Source organism: Cornus florida, unplaced genomic scaffold (assembly GCF_030987335.1).
Source record: "Cornus florida cultivar Cherokee Brave unplaced genomic scaffold, ASM3098733v1 CherokeeBrave_3.0.0_Hap2_Chr09, whole genome shotgun sequence".
In the NCBI taxonomy this organism is placed as follows: domain Eukaryota; kingdom Viridiplantae; phylum Streptophyta; class Magnoliopsida; order Cornales; family Cornaceae; genus Cornus; species Cornus florida.
In genome coordinates, this window is record NW_026775579.1 from 88,549,409 (window position 1) to 88,565,881 (window position 16,473).

Below are 16,473 nucleotides of genomic sequence, written 5' to 3' on the forward strand. Positions count from 1 at the left end.
TTAAAATATTTACATGTAAAGTATAATTCATCATTTAAAATATTTACATGTAAAATATTGGTTAAAATACACTAGGAGTAGTTTTTATGAGAACAAATTCCATTATTTTTATATACTTTAATCAAGTTCTATGGGTGGTGTGAAGAATGTTCTAGACCAGCCACATTGATGGAAAACTAAGTGAAAGAATTAACTAGCAATAACGATTAAGAGAACCACTTTGTTGCCCGAAAAAAAACGAAAAAGAAAAAGAAAAGAGAACCACGTTGAATTTACAAAATATTAAAAAAGAAAATTCCGAAAATATTATTGATCATTATATACTGTGCCATTGGTAGTAAAGCTAAAAATATAGCTACAATATGACTATCAAAAAAGTATGAAAAAGAAAGATAAGAAATCTAATAGATCTGGTCTGATTTTCCATCGCCAGTCATCAGATCTACAACCGTGTGGAGACGGGATGGTGTAATTTGGTGGTGCCGACTGCGATTCCGATTCAGATCCTTTCGCAGGGCGCTTGAAAATACCGCTACCGAAATAGGTGTCAAATCAGGACTGCCCCATCTAGGCCAAAATTTTGCAATACAGAGTTTTAGAACGGGTTGGATTCGGGAATTTAGAGAAATTTTGGTTTCATGAGTGTTTTGTTTTAGGCCATGGATTTGTGTGTGTGTGGGTGGGAGTGCAACACCTATTGGCCTGTTTGTTTTGAAATCAAACTAAAGTTTTATAGTTTGTAAATTAACAATTTTAACATAAAATCAAAATTACCCCAATATACTCAAATAATTTAGAATCAACAGAAAAAACAACATAAACAAACATAACCAGTAAAAGATATATATTATTAAAAACAGAGCTCAAAGAGCATACACGAAAACACTGAAATTGTGAAAACACTAAAACGCTCAGAGGGGAGCCTATAGTCTAGACAGGTGTTAGGAGGAAGAAACACCTAGATCTAGGAGGGTCCATACAGTATACTCAGGTGTTGGAAAAGAAAGAAACACCTGGAAACTAGGCATCTCGGCATACTTGGGCCATATACTTCCTATATGAAGCAACATGCTTCATATTGACGCTCTTCGGAAAGCCTGCGAGCTCAAGGAAGCGCCTGTTGGTACCCCCAACCGGCCTTGGTTTGGACCGAGTCTGCTGCCGACGCCCCGTGGAACCCTAGGATGCCTCGCAGATACTCTCTATCTGTATATAGAGCAGTCGGTGGATCTCTATTAGAAATATCACGCAGGTGGGGCCCAGAACCTTAAAATAAATAACTCCATTTTAACAAAACCTTCCTCTCATCTCAGCCGTCGATTACACAATATGGATCCCATACTTCCACTCTTCCCTGTAGCCAGTTACAACAGCCAATTACACGAACAACACCAAACTGGAAAAAAGAAAAAAACAGAGAGAAAAACAAAACAATTTCTAATCATTTCTTTAATTTTTTCCCCCTCAATTTCGAATCCCTATTAATCAGATCGTATATCAGTGCTTCAAGGATGGTGATAGCTGCCGATTGGCACTTCTAGAGAGAGAATTTTAGACCCAGAAAGATTTATGAGTATGCTTCGAAGGTTTGCTTTTTACTGGATTGAAGTCTAAGATCGTTGCAAAGAAGATATTTGTTTTGGCTTTTGATATAAACTTTGATCGTTGTTTGCAACTTAAGGCACTCATTTGTCGTTGACATATAAGTTTAGATTTTTAGAGGAATTGGCTAACTTGGGTTTGGGTTTTGGATGAGTTTGGGACTCGGAAGAATTGTTAGATTCATGGTTCTGAGACTTTTGGATTGTATAGATATAGATACAGGTATGGGTTTCATTTGATTGGCTGGGGTTTATACAATTAGTCGACATGGTTAGCGGAAATATATTTCATTGTAGAAGGAATTCATGGCCTCCTGAAGAGTATATAAACAGGGCAACATTGCAGTTGGTATGCTTGTCTACATTTAGTTGCAGAATTGGTATATATATATATATAATACATTTTTACACAGAAAAGTTAGTCTTTTTATTGAAATTATATATTTTATCAACTTTGAAACTAGACAGAGCACTGCAAAAGAATTGTATCATGAGAAAGAATATAAGAGTACAAAGTTCTATTTAAACAGATTTTTTTTAAAAAAAATTTTAATTTTAATTTTTTTTAATTACGAGTTCATTATGTGTGCTGGTAATGTGAAATGTGAGAGCTTTTCATTTTCAATATTTTATGCTCATTTTTTGCCCTTCTATGAGTGAGCTGATTGTAGCATGGAATGCTTAATTGAGCCAATTTGTGCAGTTATGAAAGAAGAGAACTTTTGGAAGATCCTGCAATCGCAACCTTTCAGTTTTCAAAACTTCATCAGCCACATCAGTAATCAGTTTGAAAAAAAATTAAGCATAGATTATTTAAACCTTGTAAGCACCAACGGTGTTGTTAAGATGAAATTTTGTGCAATGTATCCAATTTTTGCTTTTCCTACTCTCAAGTAATGCAACTTCTTTATTGTGTTTCTCAAATTCAGTATAGAACACTGTGTTTCTCAAATTCAGTATAGGACCCAGGTTAATTTGTAGTTTTAAAGGTTTAAGACTGTACACTGTATATATATAAACGGATTAAAGACTGTGCATACTGCAAGGGTGCTATTTATCTACTCTTGAATGTTGGTCAATTATAAGTTGAAATTTGTTTTTTAAAGAAGAGGTATTAAGTTGAAAACATCTTCAAATTATCACAAAATTGTTGGTTTGTGTTTGCTGTTGTTCTTTAGGGTAAGTGTCATTGTTCTTGTTTATTGTGTTCCTTGGTGGTTTTGAACTTGAATTCAAGCCTCAACAGGTTCAACAGGTCAGTTGTTATTTTGAATTACATAGGCTAACAGATGTCTACAAAGAAGAATTTGGATTTGATTGCTTGGTGTGGGGGGTGGATTATTGTGTGGCATTACTTTTAGTGACATCTTATTTATACCCATTCACAGCTTTTATCAGTTTCTTTTTTTATTTACTTTTTAACTTGAACTAATTGTTGTTCTTCAAACTTTACCTGAAGCTTGATTATGATAGTGCTGCTCCTCCGGAACAAGCTTGGAGAAGAAAATTAAATAGCCATGCTAGTATTCTTAAGGAATTCAGTGTTACATTTATGGAAGCAATAAAAATGGTAACCAGTTGATGAATCCATTTTCTGGCTCTAAAGGAAACAAAGGTCCTGTGTGACCTCATTTTTCCCTCCTCATTTCTCATTTGGTGATTGTTATTTGAATTTTAAATATAGGTTCGACTTGGCATACGATTGTGGTCATATGTAAGGGAAGAGGCCTCTCAGGGAAGGGTAACTATCTCTATTCTATTCATATTTATTCTTTTTTTTTTTTCCTTATTTATTTATTTATTTTATCTATTTTGAGTAAATTTCTTTCTATTTTCTTAAAACTTAGAAACAGATGAGGACAAGTGCTTGAACTAATTGTTGTTCCTCAAACTTTGCCTGAAGCTTGATTATGATGCTGCTACACTCCAGAACAAGCTTGGAGAAGAAAATTAAATGGCCATGCTAGTATTCTTAAGGAATTCAGTGTTACATTTATGGAAGCAATAAAAATGGTGACCATCCTTAGTGGATGTATCCATTTTCTGGCTCTAAAGTAAACAAAGGTCCTGTGTGACCACATTTTTCCCTCCTCATTTCTCATTTGGTGGTTGATAATTTTAAATATAGGTTCGACTTGGCATACGATTGTGGTCATATGTAAGGGAAGAGGCCTCTCAGGGAAGGGTAACTATCTCTATTCTATTCATATTTAGTCTCTTTTTTTTTTCCTTATTTATTTATTTATTTTATTTATTTTGAGGAAATTTCTTTCTATTTTCTTAAAACTTAGAAACAGATGAGGACAAGTGCTTTTTGATGCTTGAGAAGAAGTAATTAAAATTGAAACCACATCTGTTTTTTATGTCCTGAAACTTAAATTTGAATTCTTACTCCCTGATCTCTACAGAAAGCACCTATTGATCCTTTCACTCGAGAGAGTTGCAAGCAATCAGCATCCCATGGGGTTCCACTTGGGGGGATGGGGTAAGTAGTGGGCGATCTATGAGATATCGGCTATTTCTTTATTACTTTTCTGCATCTGATGGGGGATTAATCTTTTTACTCACAGAAGTGGCAGCATATCTAGAGGCTTTGGAGGCGAGTTCAGGCATTGGCAAATTATTCCGGGCACATGTGAGGCTTCACCTGTCATGGCCAATCAATTCTCCGTAAAGCTCTGCCCTTCAACTCATCATCTGCTAGTTGTTTATTATTTAGCTCCAGGAAACATCTATGTGCTATTCACATAATGTGTTTTCTGTGAGTATGTGCATTCAGTTACCTTTTATGTTTATTGTCTTTCATTTCAATTTACAGGAGTTGATGATAAAATTTTCAAATTGTTTTATTCAAGTGTCATCATTTATTTAGCTTACAACAAAAATTGAAGATTGTATTTGATAATCTTTGCTCCATTTCTGTTGTGTTCCAAAATATTGTCCAAGATATGTACAGTTTGCTAACTGAAACTTGCCTCCAACAGTAAACTTATGCTTATGTAACCTTATCACACAAAACTTGGATATTCCTTCTTTCTTTCTGTCTTTCTCTTTTTTTGGAATTTTGCTCCAGATTTTTGGGGCAGAATAACAATAAGAATGCGTGTGTATAAAGAATGTTTAAATGCATATGTTGTTTGTATGAGAAATTACAAACTCTTGGTATCATGTTCTATTATGTTGTGAAATAAGGTAGATAACTGAGATAATGACAAAAATTTCTTTCGAATTTTGAGGAATGTTAAAAATAATATTTTTGAACTCATTATATCCAATTTCTGAGTTTGATGGGGTACATAGCACTTGTTGCCAATTTACTTCAGTTGAGATTATGAAAAGAACTGTCGTATATTGCAGGGAAATAAGTACTATAAATTCACTGATACGAGCATGAAAATGGTTATAATTAGCTATTATCTCCAAGTGCTGCACACTTAAAGTGATTGTTTCTAGGTAATAGTCTCATGTCTAACTGTAAACTTATACTATCTTTACTAGGATCCTGAAATTGTAACATTTTCTTAGGATAAGCTTAAGACCTTGACCTAGTAGATAATTAAGAGATATGTGGAACCCAAATGTCCATTTTGGCCCAAGCTTAGAGTCTGATAGTCACAATCGTCATCATCCTTGCTCTTATCCCATATATTTAGAGTCTGATTAGGATATAAAAGATTTGGTGTGAAAGGATTTTCATTGATCAACTGGACTTACTTTTGGGGATTTTCTTTTTATTGTGGTTATTTGGTGGAAACTTTCTTTATTTGTTCTTTATGAAATCTTCAGGGATGACGAACTAGTGGTATATATATGTATCAAGTGATTGACTTTAAAGAAATCCAACTGTTTAGAAATTTGCTTTTCTGTTTGCTGCATACCCAACTGAGTTGCCATGTCAAAACGTATCCTCAGAGGCAAAGAAATCCAGTTGATGGTTGTGGTGACATGAAATAGTTTGGAGCTATCATTTAGGCTGCTCTAAAGGCATTGTTACCCAGTATGATGTGGAAATAACTACTGTATGAGACTTGCTCTGTCCTCCAAGAAGCGTTTTGGTTCCTTCTTATTATTTTATTTTAGATCCAAGTACTAAAAAAAAAATTCTAAAATGCTATCTGATTGTATAAACCACAAATTCTTCACTTTTGAGATGTAAAAGTATAGAGTTTATTGTGCCTGACAAAGTATCACGTTGTATTATTTCATTTATTTTTTTGGTACAAGAGATTTTCATATCTCGAGATGGAGGAAATAAAAATTATGCATCAGTTTTAGCCCCGGGCCAACATGAAGGTTTAGGGTACGTAAATATCTAACAATATTTCAATTGTAATTTTCTGAAGCAGACCATATGCATCTTTTAGATCTATTTCTAATAATGGTGAGTAGAGGCTTTGCTGAATTGACGAATGATATATGATTCATCGAAATAAAATTCACTTGTGAGAGAGAAATTTAGAGAAATTTTATTTCAAATACTAGCATTTCAAAAGGAGACTGTCCATTTAAGGTCGTAATAAGAACATTACCATTCACAGCAAAAGCTTATGTGAATTTGGTGCAACTCTTCATATATGCTTCTGACTCCTTTATGAGGCTGCTGATGATCTTTGAGTAGGCTGAGTATCCAAGCTTTTCCAACTCCTTCCAATAGCCTTTGATATTCTTTGTACCGCATAGACTAGAAAAATTGTTTTTTGTCGAGTATATGAGCTTTTCTACTTCATAGATTGATCACAGGAAGAGTAGTGACTGTGAAGTGAGAGGGAGAGAGGTAGTGTGAGAGTGGCAACTTCTAGAAAAACATGTGGTCCAGAGTGTATCTAAAGCGGCATGCATATGGTTGAATGGTTTTGTGTTTTTATATAACTCGGAATGAATCAGTAAGATGTGATGTATTGGACCACTGGTAGATCAAAAGAAACCATGGTAGCCTAATGGTTAAGCTGATGTGTCCAAAGAATTGATTGTGGGTTCAATCTCCAATTGCTGCACACTTTTGGACTCTCTCTGATGTAGTAGATTTATGCTAAAAAAAAGTAAAAAATTGTAAAATAAGTTATTGCAGCCCAAACAGCTGTCAATCTTTCCAGGTACACTTATAATAGCACAGAAGGAAGTGATTTAGTGTTCATAAAATCTATTTTTGCATTTAAATGTTACTACTACTCCCACCCAACCCAACAACAAACACAAACATACATTTAAAAAAATAATAATACTAAGAAAAACTGTTAGTCATCTTAGGTTACAGGAAATACTTTACATTGGATTATGTCATCACTTTTAAAATCTAGTCCTATATATCTTACTCGTTTTATCCTTTAGACACTTGTGGTTCCCACATGAAGAAGTCAAGTCTATTTTGGTCAAATTTTGAACTAATTTGAGCCGAGCGAAAAAATGCAATAAACTTTAAACTTTTCTGCCTAATTAGATGAACTTGGCCATATAAGGTGAAAAGAAAGAAAAGGCATTCCTTTTGCATATTTTGGCTCTCAATGCTTTCAGAATATAAGCGAGAGGGGCTCTCTGGTTCAATTTTTAATATCGAAAAATGTGAATCTTTCAGAATTAACTGTGTTTTCTTATTAGTTATCTAGTTTTTAGATACATTATGCATACTGTACAAAGTATTACTACAGTTCCTATATATTAATTATATTTTGGATTAATCTAGATATTTCTCACATATCCCATAACTTCAACCCTTTTAAGGACGTCCGCTCTTTCATTTTTGGCTTTGTCTCCTCGTCTGCTTCCAACTTGGTCTGTTTGACACAATGATGGGCAGCCATGCATCCCAGTTACGTGAAACCATCACTTATTTCACCTTTACAGTTGAGCAAACTCTTATCATGTTAATTTTGCACATGCAATTTTAGATTTTATTTTTAGAGAGGCTAATTCACTTTGGCGGAAAGAAATTGCTTTTGAAACTCTCTGTTTTCTCTACCTATTGATCTATCTGACCTGTTAGGTATATTCTATATCTCACTACTATAGCTAAATAGCTAATTTGCATGATGACTGTTTGCTGAAAATGAAAAGAGTATCCAGCCACAAAATGATGCATGTGTATACTTTTGTGTCCTCGAAGAGATCTAATGATAGTGGCAGATTATTTATAATTTAACTTAATCAGCAACATTTAGGTTTCTGCAGTAAGTTTTTGGCATGATATCAGATCTTCTCTATTCTTAAGTTTTAAATGAGAAAAAGGCAGCAGACTGCTTTTGACAACTATGTATTTCTTTAGAATTTATGTTGAAAGGGACAACGCTATACAATTGAACTCTGCTTGTTCTTGTTAATTTTTGTGAGAATTAAGTATATAGAAACATTGAGTTCTGTTGGCTCATGTAAATTGCAAGATATATTAAATTCTACTTAACATTACAACATCAAATGGAAGATATCTCGAATGCCTCTGCTTGGAACTTTTTGGTACGAAAATATCATAATGAATGGGATTTAATGTAATATTGTCGTCTCCGCCACCACCGCCATCATCATGATCATTATCATTATTGTTATTTTTTGTTTGGAGGGGTTGGGACTGAGAGGCCAAGGAATTAGGGAACTGTAACCAAAATTGGGGTACATGACTTGTTTTAGGATCTTTGGATATGGCTATTTTTAATTTTTTACCTTCATCAATTCATCTGTGGTGAATTGGCTGGCATTGTATTGTCTTCATTAGGAGGATGTCTTATAAAGAAAATTACATGTGCAACATAACTACATAAATAAACTAATTATAGTTAGGGATGTCTAAATGGCAAGTGTACTCTTCTTTAGTGTTACTTAGAAGTTCTATGGAACTATATAGTGATGTGCAGATTGTTATCTTAGTTTTATCTCATTCTCTAACAGGAAACCTAGTGATCAAGGTATATCATCATGGGGCTGGAATTTGAGTGGTCAGCATTCGACATATCATACACTATTTCCAAGGGCATGGACAATATATGAAGGTATTATTCTACTTTGGACTAAAATTCTACTTAACATATAGATATTTCTCTCATTATGTTCTTTTAATTATGTTACTCTTACTTTCAGGTGAACCAGATCCAGAGCTAAAAGTGTCTTGTTGGCAAATATCACCATTTATACCGCATAATTATAGAGATAGCAGTCTTCCTACTGCTGTTTTTGTTTACACGGTATGGAAATTTAATTTCTAATATGAAATAGGTGTATTACCGGTGTTGGTCCTTAATCGAGGATGTAGGAAGGGGTAGATCGGGTATAAAGTTAATCTTTGACGTTATTTACACTATCACGCTCAACTGCCCAAAATTTTCCCACTATACGAATCGATGACCCCTAACATATCAAATATTTTTGTTAGTTATAGTACTCTTTTTTCTCCATATGGATTCTTAAAAGGAACTAATATTTAAGTGGGTTTTCATCATCTATTTATCAGCCATGTGAAATGACTTAGCCGATAGGAGTTTCAACTTATATTCTTTTGATGCTAAAGATATGTTTTGCATTGACTTAATTCTGATTCAGATCCAGAAGTTTTTACGGTTGAGACATCCAGTATAGGCGTTGGACGGCTACTGGATGGGTTCTCTTAGGTTGTTTGCTAGAATAACCAATCAACACAAAAAATGGGGAGGATGAGTTAGTGACATTAGAAATAGTTAGTGAGATTAAAAATAGTAAGTGCAGAATAACAAATTGGCTTGGACTCTGGCTTAAATTGTTGCTCATCAAATTTCTACAACATGGTTGTAATTGTCTGCTATGGGTTTCTTTCTACTTGAGTATTTTTTGTGTATGTGAATCTATAAGAATATATTTATCTGAGAGGTGTATATGTCTTCTGTTATTTTCTTTTCTTCTGGTCGCTACTTGCTACTATATCACTTCCTTCCATGATCCTATGTATGTGTCAATGTGTGATGCTTCTCTTGTTGACTAAATTGATATTGTTTCCTTCTAAAATGGGGCATTGGCTATCTATAACCATGTGTAGGAGTGTTTTTTCTTTCTTTTTCTACAAAATTGTAATTAATTCATAAAAGTTATGATTGTAACTTTTTGTACTATACAAGCAAGAACCAATAATATGGATGTATGACTTGCTTTTCTTGAGCTATTGAATTCTTGGCCTAATATCCGTCCCGCCATTCCTGACTGGTTAGAGGAGAGAACGGCTGTCTTAGTTAATTCCCTTCTTCTTTCTTTACACAATTATCAGTATAGGACTGTATAAATAAATAAGACCAATTCTAGTCCTTTGTACCAGAAGAGTGATTAATTCACCCAGTATCTTTAGTCTGGTCTACCAGTAATTAAATAAATTAGTAATAAATGATTCTGTAGTCTGATGACCTTAAGAACTGCTTTAAAAAAGTCATCTTTCTGAAGAATGATTAATTTTTATCTCCTGCTTAGATATACATATATGTATGTATATATATATATATATATATTGATGATATTAGTGCAAGAATTATTAGAATCACCATTATTGTATGATTTGCTCACATACGTGTGGCTTGTTTCTGTTGTAGCTAGTAAATACTGGGAAGGAAAGGGCAAAAGTTAGCCTTCTTTTTATGTGGGCGGTAAGCTTGTTCTGCTTTCAAGCAAGAAAATATGGACTATGAGCTCTTATATATTCAGTCATCATTTTTTATGTTGCACAGAATTCAATTGGAGGCACCTCACACCTATCCGGTGATCATGTGAATGAACCATTCATGTGAGTACATTTGACTTTTTTGTTTGTTTGTTTGTTTTTTTTGTTTATAACTCTAGTGGAATATAATACTGACTTTTATTCACCCTTTTTTTTTTTTTTTTTTAATTTTTAAATAGAGGCAAAGATGGAGTCTCTGGCGTACTTCTACATCACAAGCAAGTCATGAAACCTTAATAGCTATATATAACGGTTGATTTGCAATGTATTCTGGAGTAATTGCTGAGTTTTTGTAGGTATAAGTGAAGGGATGGTGTCAACTAACTTCCAAATTTCTGTTCTTCATAATTAAAGTAATGCAAGAAAAGAAAAAATATAATTAGCAACAAATAAATAAATTTTCAAGTCAATCTAACAAGGAAAATACACAATTGCTTTGGTATGGTCAACTCTGGAGTGGAATTGTTTTGATAATAGATTATGCAGCCTGTAAATATGAAACTAAATTTCAAAGATCAGAAAAAATAAAGAAGAAAGAAAAAAAGAAATTGAAATATAATCACTACATGCCAAAAAAAAAAAAAAAAAGAAAAAAGAAAAAATTTCTTTGAAATAAAAATCAGGTCTAGTCCAAAGGTTAATGTGTTTGCGTATGTTTGTTGGAGTTTGGTAGAAGGAAAAAAAATGGATAATTGTTATATTTTGGACCTAGGAACTTAGCCATAAAAACCGGAAGATTGGTGCTAGTTTCTTGAATTCTTGCCTAAATTGCCGAACATGAGAGCATTAGAACCGAGATTTCCATCCTCCTTGAAAGGCACTCATTGTTATAAACTTTTTTTGTTGTTGTTTTTATTTTTTTAAAAAAAATTGCAATTTCATGACCATCTGACGTGCTTCCTGCAGCAAAAACTGAAAATACTTTCCTCCATTCTTGTAAGGAGAGACTTTCTCCCTGCAGCTGACTTCTCATACTATAATTGAACCCCTTTAAATGACTGATTTGGGATCAGTTTGACCCAAGTAGAAATTAATTAAGCATTTGTTGTTTTCCATTCTTTGTTTCTTTTTTATTTGTTTAAAGTTTCTAAAATTATAAAGGACTTGTGTCACATTAATATTATGACACCTCAGTTATAAGGAGAGGATATCTCCTTACTGAGGTTGATACATTGTGTTGAACTCACTTTGGTGAACATTTCAACTAAATGACTAATATATTAAAAATCATTAAACATAAGGGGTGAAGTTACTGGTTGTCTCTGTGTGTGTGTGAGGAGGAGTGCCCCGCGGGGCGGGGGGTTTAATCCTATTCTTTCTTCTTCCTATGTTAACCTTTTGGTGATCAACAAAATGATTGTTTCTTTATTTCTGGCATTTCCATTCAAATTTATATATCTATATATGTATATATTTATTCTTTTTCTTATTATATCATTTGATCATTTTCCCCTGTATGCTATGCTGACATTGATGTAGGGCACCTATGCTAGGTGCAATTATGTGTGCTGGTGTTTAGAGTTGTAGCTATGAGCCTATGACACTACTGAATTCTCATTACCATATTGTCATCATATCTGCGTAGCACTAGATGAAGTGCCTGCTATAGTATGCCAAACACGGAAACCTGAACTTAGTTTAACTACTGTGATATAAAGTAACTACCCAGATGGGTATCCTAGAAATTTTTTGGTTAACTAGTAGGTTGCAAATGAGTCGAGCCAAGTGAAACGGGACGAGCTTTGGATTGTTTGGGCTTGGCTTGATAAGGTGGTATATCCATGCTCAGCACTTGTCTAGACGAGCTTGTCTTAGCCAAATTTGAGTTTGGCTTCGGATTGTTCAGCCATGCTCGTGCTCAGCTTGGTTCATGCTAGTTTGCTTATATATATAATATACGATCACAGGGTTACACAGATACACATACACATATATATGATACGCAGGTTAAAAAATAAAGATCCTTGTGTCTTTATAGTTTATATATATGAATTCATATTTTTGCAGATTCAGATATAGATACACGCACACGTATATATCTACATACCTGATGAAATCGTCAGCAACTAGATAATATCCTATATGTTCCAAAACTAAATGCCTAGGGGTTAAGGAGCTGCAAACCAATGGGCCTCTTGATAAATTATTGTTTGCCAAATATAGCACCATTTAACAAGTTCTGATTCCGATTTTTTTAGTCAAGCAAGGCTTGGGCACATTGAAGATGAGATGTTTCAGCTTTTGGATCCAGCCAAGCGTGGTGTTCCTTTTGTATGATAGTGTTGAATTTGCTTTGGTTGCTGAATCTTTATCCCCCTCTTTATACGTGAGATCTATATATGTAATATTATACATATCTTAAGTCCATACAAGATGGGCTTGAATTTCCCAACTTAACCCTGGTTGAAGATAAAATGGATATGTGATATTAGGATGTGGCCTCCTCTATGGGCATGTAAATCTGGACAAAACCTAATCTTAACCAAAGGACTTGGTAGGGATGATGGACAATTGTGAAACCCTGATTTAGGCCATCAAATTTAAAGAGCAAATTGCCCCCCATCAAACCACCACACCCCCCCCCCCCCCCCCCCCCCCAAAAAAAAAAAAAAGGGTTAGAATCGGAGCAACCCAGTAATTGTTGCATCTCATTTAGTTGCAGTCTCGATCTCCTTGCAGTCAATGTGCCATAAGCTGCAGAATGTCCACCGGTGTTGTACAAATAGTTAGACAACATGGTGTTGTTGGACCATCTTTCATAGAGAGTATGGATTTACAAAGTTGGCCAGTTCAATTTGCTTCTCCTCACTTTCAATCTCCCGAAGGCAAGCTAAGATGGATTCAAATTTGATTTAAATTTATCAGTGGCTCCTTTTGTATTGGACGTGCAGTGATTGACAATATTTGGATATGGATTTATCAGCCTGGCAAATGTTCTAGGCTGACATTAATGATGCATCTTATCCTGATATGATTATTCTATTTTGTTTTAGTTAATAGGATTTCGTGAACTTGAACTGAGAAATTACTTTTTCTACATGCATGGTTCTTGTTTCCTTTGTCCATCCTTTTATATATGCATAGATATAAATATCAAGATGCCAAGTATATTTGTTTGGGAGTCTTTATATATCTTCTTTATCACATACAGTACATACTTTGCCCACCTGGCCCCCTTTCCAATATGTCACATGTTAGATGATCACTTTATCACGTCTCTGAAAAAAAAATTATTTTTTTGATATTTATGTATGCTTGAACCAAAATATGTATATTTTATGTGGGGTTTGGTATCATATCATTGAAAATATGAATTTTTAATTGGATTGCTACTGCTTCTAATTATAATGCACGTGTTCAGGACCGCAAAAGGGAACCCTGCTGTTACTTTTGCCATAGCTGCATGTGAAACTCAGAATGTAAGTGTGACTGTTCAGCCCTGTTTTGGGCTGTCTGAAGGAAGCTGCATTACTGCGAAAGTTATGTGGGGTAAAATGGTGAAGGTAATGTTTTTAACCATCAGGTTTCTATAGACCTTTCTACACTTACTTCGTCAACGTTACTTTTGCTGCTGTTTTGGACAGTACAAGTCTTTTCTGTAGCGTTGAATGGTTTTTGTTTTTGGAACTTTGTATTAGGAATAAAAATGGTCCTGGTTATCTAATTCTATGATACTTTTCCTTGGTACAACAATTCCCTCTTAAGCATGTCAAGTGTCCAATTAAAAGCATTATGCATACTTTTATTATTGTTGACTTGTGTTTATGTGTCTAAAGGATGGACACTTTGATCGGGAGAACTTCAATACTGGACCTAGCATGCCTTCATCACCTGGAGAGACACCTTGTGCTGCGGTTTTTGCTTCCGCATGGGTTGAACCTCATGGAAAATGCACTGTTGCATTTGCTCTTGCATGGTCATCCCCAAAAGTAAAATTTAAGAAGGAAAATCATATCACAGGTAACTTCTTTTAACTTTTAAACTTTAACTTTTTTTGCTCATGTGGTCAAGTATGTATAAATTTAAGGGATTATTACATATAAATGGTGTTAATGATCCATATTTATCATTTGATGGAGTCAAAGTCTCATTATTTTGAAAAAATAAAGTTGACCAAAATGCTGACGTGGACATGAAAAAACATTGTTCATTTGCCAAAAGGTACCACTTTTAGGCACATAAGTACCACTTTTTGTGCACGCAGGTACCACTTTTTGTCATCAGGTACCATTTTTGTTTTGGACATAGAGGTACTACTTTTATGCACATATGTACCACTTTTTGTGCAATTTTTTTGTGCAAGACAAAAAGTGGTGTACCCATGTGCCTAAAAGTGGTACCTTTTGGCGAATGAACATTGTTTTTTCATGTCCACGTCAGTATTTTGGTCAACTTTATTTTTTCAAAACTATGAGACTTCGACTCCATCAAATGGTAAATATGGGTCATTAACACCATTTATTTGTAATAATCCCTAAATTTTTTAACTTCTATGCCTGCACTTAATTGTTCATTATGTTTACTTATGCCTGGGTTGTTTTATACCATGGGGTGCCGGTCTGGTCGGCATTTTTTTTCAAATAATAGTCATACATTATTTTAGAGCAAAAGTTGTCACAAAATCTAAAGCTATACACATGCTTCGTGTCAAAAAAATGTTGTTAAGGGCTAGGGCACATATGAGCATCACAATGTCAGATCCCAAAAAGAAAATATGTAAACATATTGGTAGTTCATTAATCACCAAGGGTCAAGCCTTTTGTTTCTCTACTTTGCTTTCATATATTTCTCTATTGTGTCTTTATTGCAAAGAAACGTATCTGATGGCATTCTCTAATACATCATCATAATATCTGTTTCAACAGTAGTCCACTTCTGCCAAATATTCCTCCACTGCAAGCTACTCCTGGTACAATCTTTGTTCTCCACCAGAGTGCACTCTCTCTGTCTCTTAGGTTTTATCTTAATTTATGAAATGTAAGATTTATTTATTTATTTATTTTGGTTTGCAGTATTGTGCAATATAAGAAATGTGGGCAATAATGCATTCTGAACCACATTTTGTTTTGTAGATTGGCATGGCATTCCTCATCAACAAGATGTATCAACTTCAACTTTGATGATCTGTCTCTGAATTCTTTTAGAGGAACACCTCCAGCTTTCTTGTTTGATCCTAATTTTAACCGATGATCATCAACAAGAAGTCGTATAAATTTCAACTTTGATAATCTTTCTTCGAATTCCCTCATAGGAACACCTTCAGTTTTCTTGTATGGTCCTCATTTTTATTAAATGAGGGAGTAGCTGCTTGGTTGGGTTTTTGGCATGTCTTTTGTATTCATAATGTAATCACTTTGTAGGATTATGATGATTTACTGAAGCCAAAAATTTTCTTGCTAGATGAATCTAGTTGTGAGTTTGGCAATTTGATTTTGCATTTTACTGAATGGTTGTTTTCATCGGCAAGACACATTCACATACTCACGTGGCCCTACGGAATTTGAAACTTCATTCACGTAATTTACTTTGGAAGGTGAGGAAATCGAACCTTCATCCTTGAATCTTCATTCATATAATCTACTTTTAAAGGCAAAAACAAACACAGGAGGGGGTTTTAACCCCAAAAAGAAAAAATAGTGCAGGATCTCATAAAAATATAAATTTGCAGAGAAAGTTATAACAACTAATTTATTCAGAATTTACAAGTAGCATCATTAATTATAAAAGAAAAATTTCTGATAAAAATAACATTAAACAAAAGAAACTAAATGATAGTATTCATTTTTTTGGTTCATTTTTTAATAATTAAAGAAGGAAAAAAACAATAACGGAGTACCATCATCAAGAGAAAAGAAAGGGAGAGATTATAAATATTGTTTATATGTGAGTAGCAAACAAAACAAAAATACATTATTTTGAAAATATAGGAACAAATTGGATAATTTTACTAACTCTTATTTCATTTCCTTCCAACCCTATGAAGGATAATCAAAACACTATTCAAAGGCTAGGCCATTCTTCAATTTTCTCCCTCCCAATCCTCTCATTTCCTTCCTCATTCCTGAAATAAATACATGATAAATAATTTGACCTCCTTTTTTTTATTTGTTTATTTATTATTTTTTATTATCACCCTTCTTTCTTTCTTTTTCTCTTCAATTTATTATTATTATTATTATTATATACAAATGAGGGCTGAAATTGTAATTT

At 34.0% G+C, this 16,473-nt stretch overlaps 1 protein-coding gene across 1 annotated transcript; it reads left to right on the forward strand.

Annotated features, from left to right (window-relative positions):
* Positions 1-281: 281 nt before the first annotated feature.
* Positions 282-15,766, forward strand: LOC132274968 (uncharacterized). The gene is made up of 15 exons (XM_059776340.1): positions 282-1,950; positions 3,061-3,171; positions 3,286-3,342; positions 4,010-4,086; positions 4,172-4,271; positions 5,828-5,901; positions 8,478-8,578; positions 8,667-8,770; positions 10,136-10,189; positions 10,271-10,326; positions 10,443-10,481; positions 13,625-13,766; positions 14,040-14,223; positions 15,129-15,240; positions 15,336-15,766. Exons 1-15 carry the CDS (start codon positions 1,870-1,872, stop codon positions 15,451-15,453), a joined length of 1,410 nt encoding a protein of 469 aa, XP_059632323.1. The 5' UTR covers positions 282-1,869; the 3' UTR covers positions 15,454-15,766.
* Positions 15,767-16,473: the final 707 nt, after the last annotated feature.

Excerpts from the sequence above, each read along its gene's own strand:
- LOC132274968 (XM_059776340.1), top strand. The coding sequence starts at position 1,870 with ATGGTTAGCGGAAATATATTTCATTGTAGAAGGAATTCATGGCCTCCT. Across the intron at positions 1,951-3,060 it reads ACAGGGCAACATTGCAGTTG|CTTGATTATGATAGTGCTGC; the intron begins GTATGCTTGTCT and ends CTTTACCTGAAG. Across the intron at positions 10,190-10,270 it reads GCCTTCTTTTTATGTGGGCG|AATTCAATTGGAGGCACCTC; the intron begins GTAAGCTTGTTC and ends TATGTTGCACAG.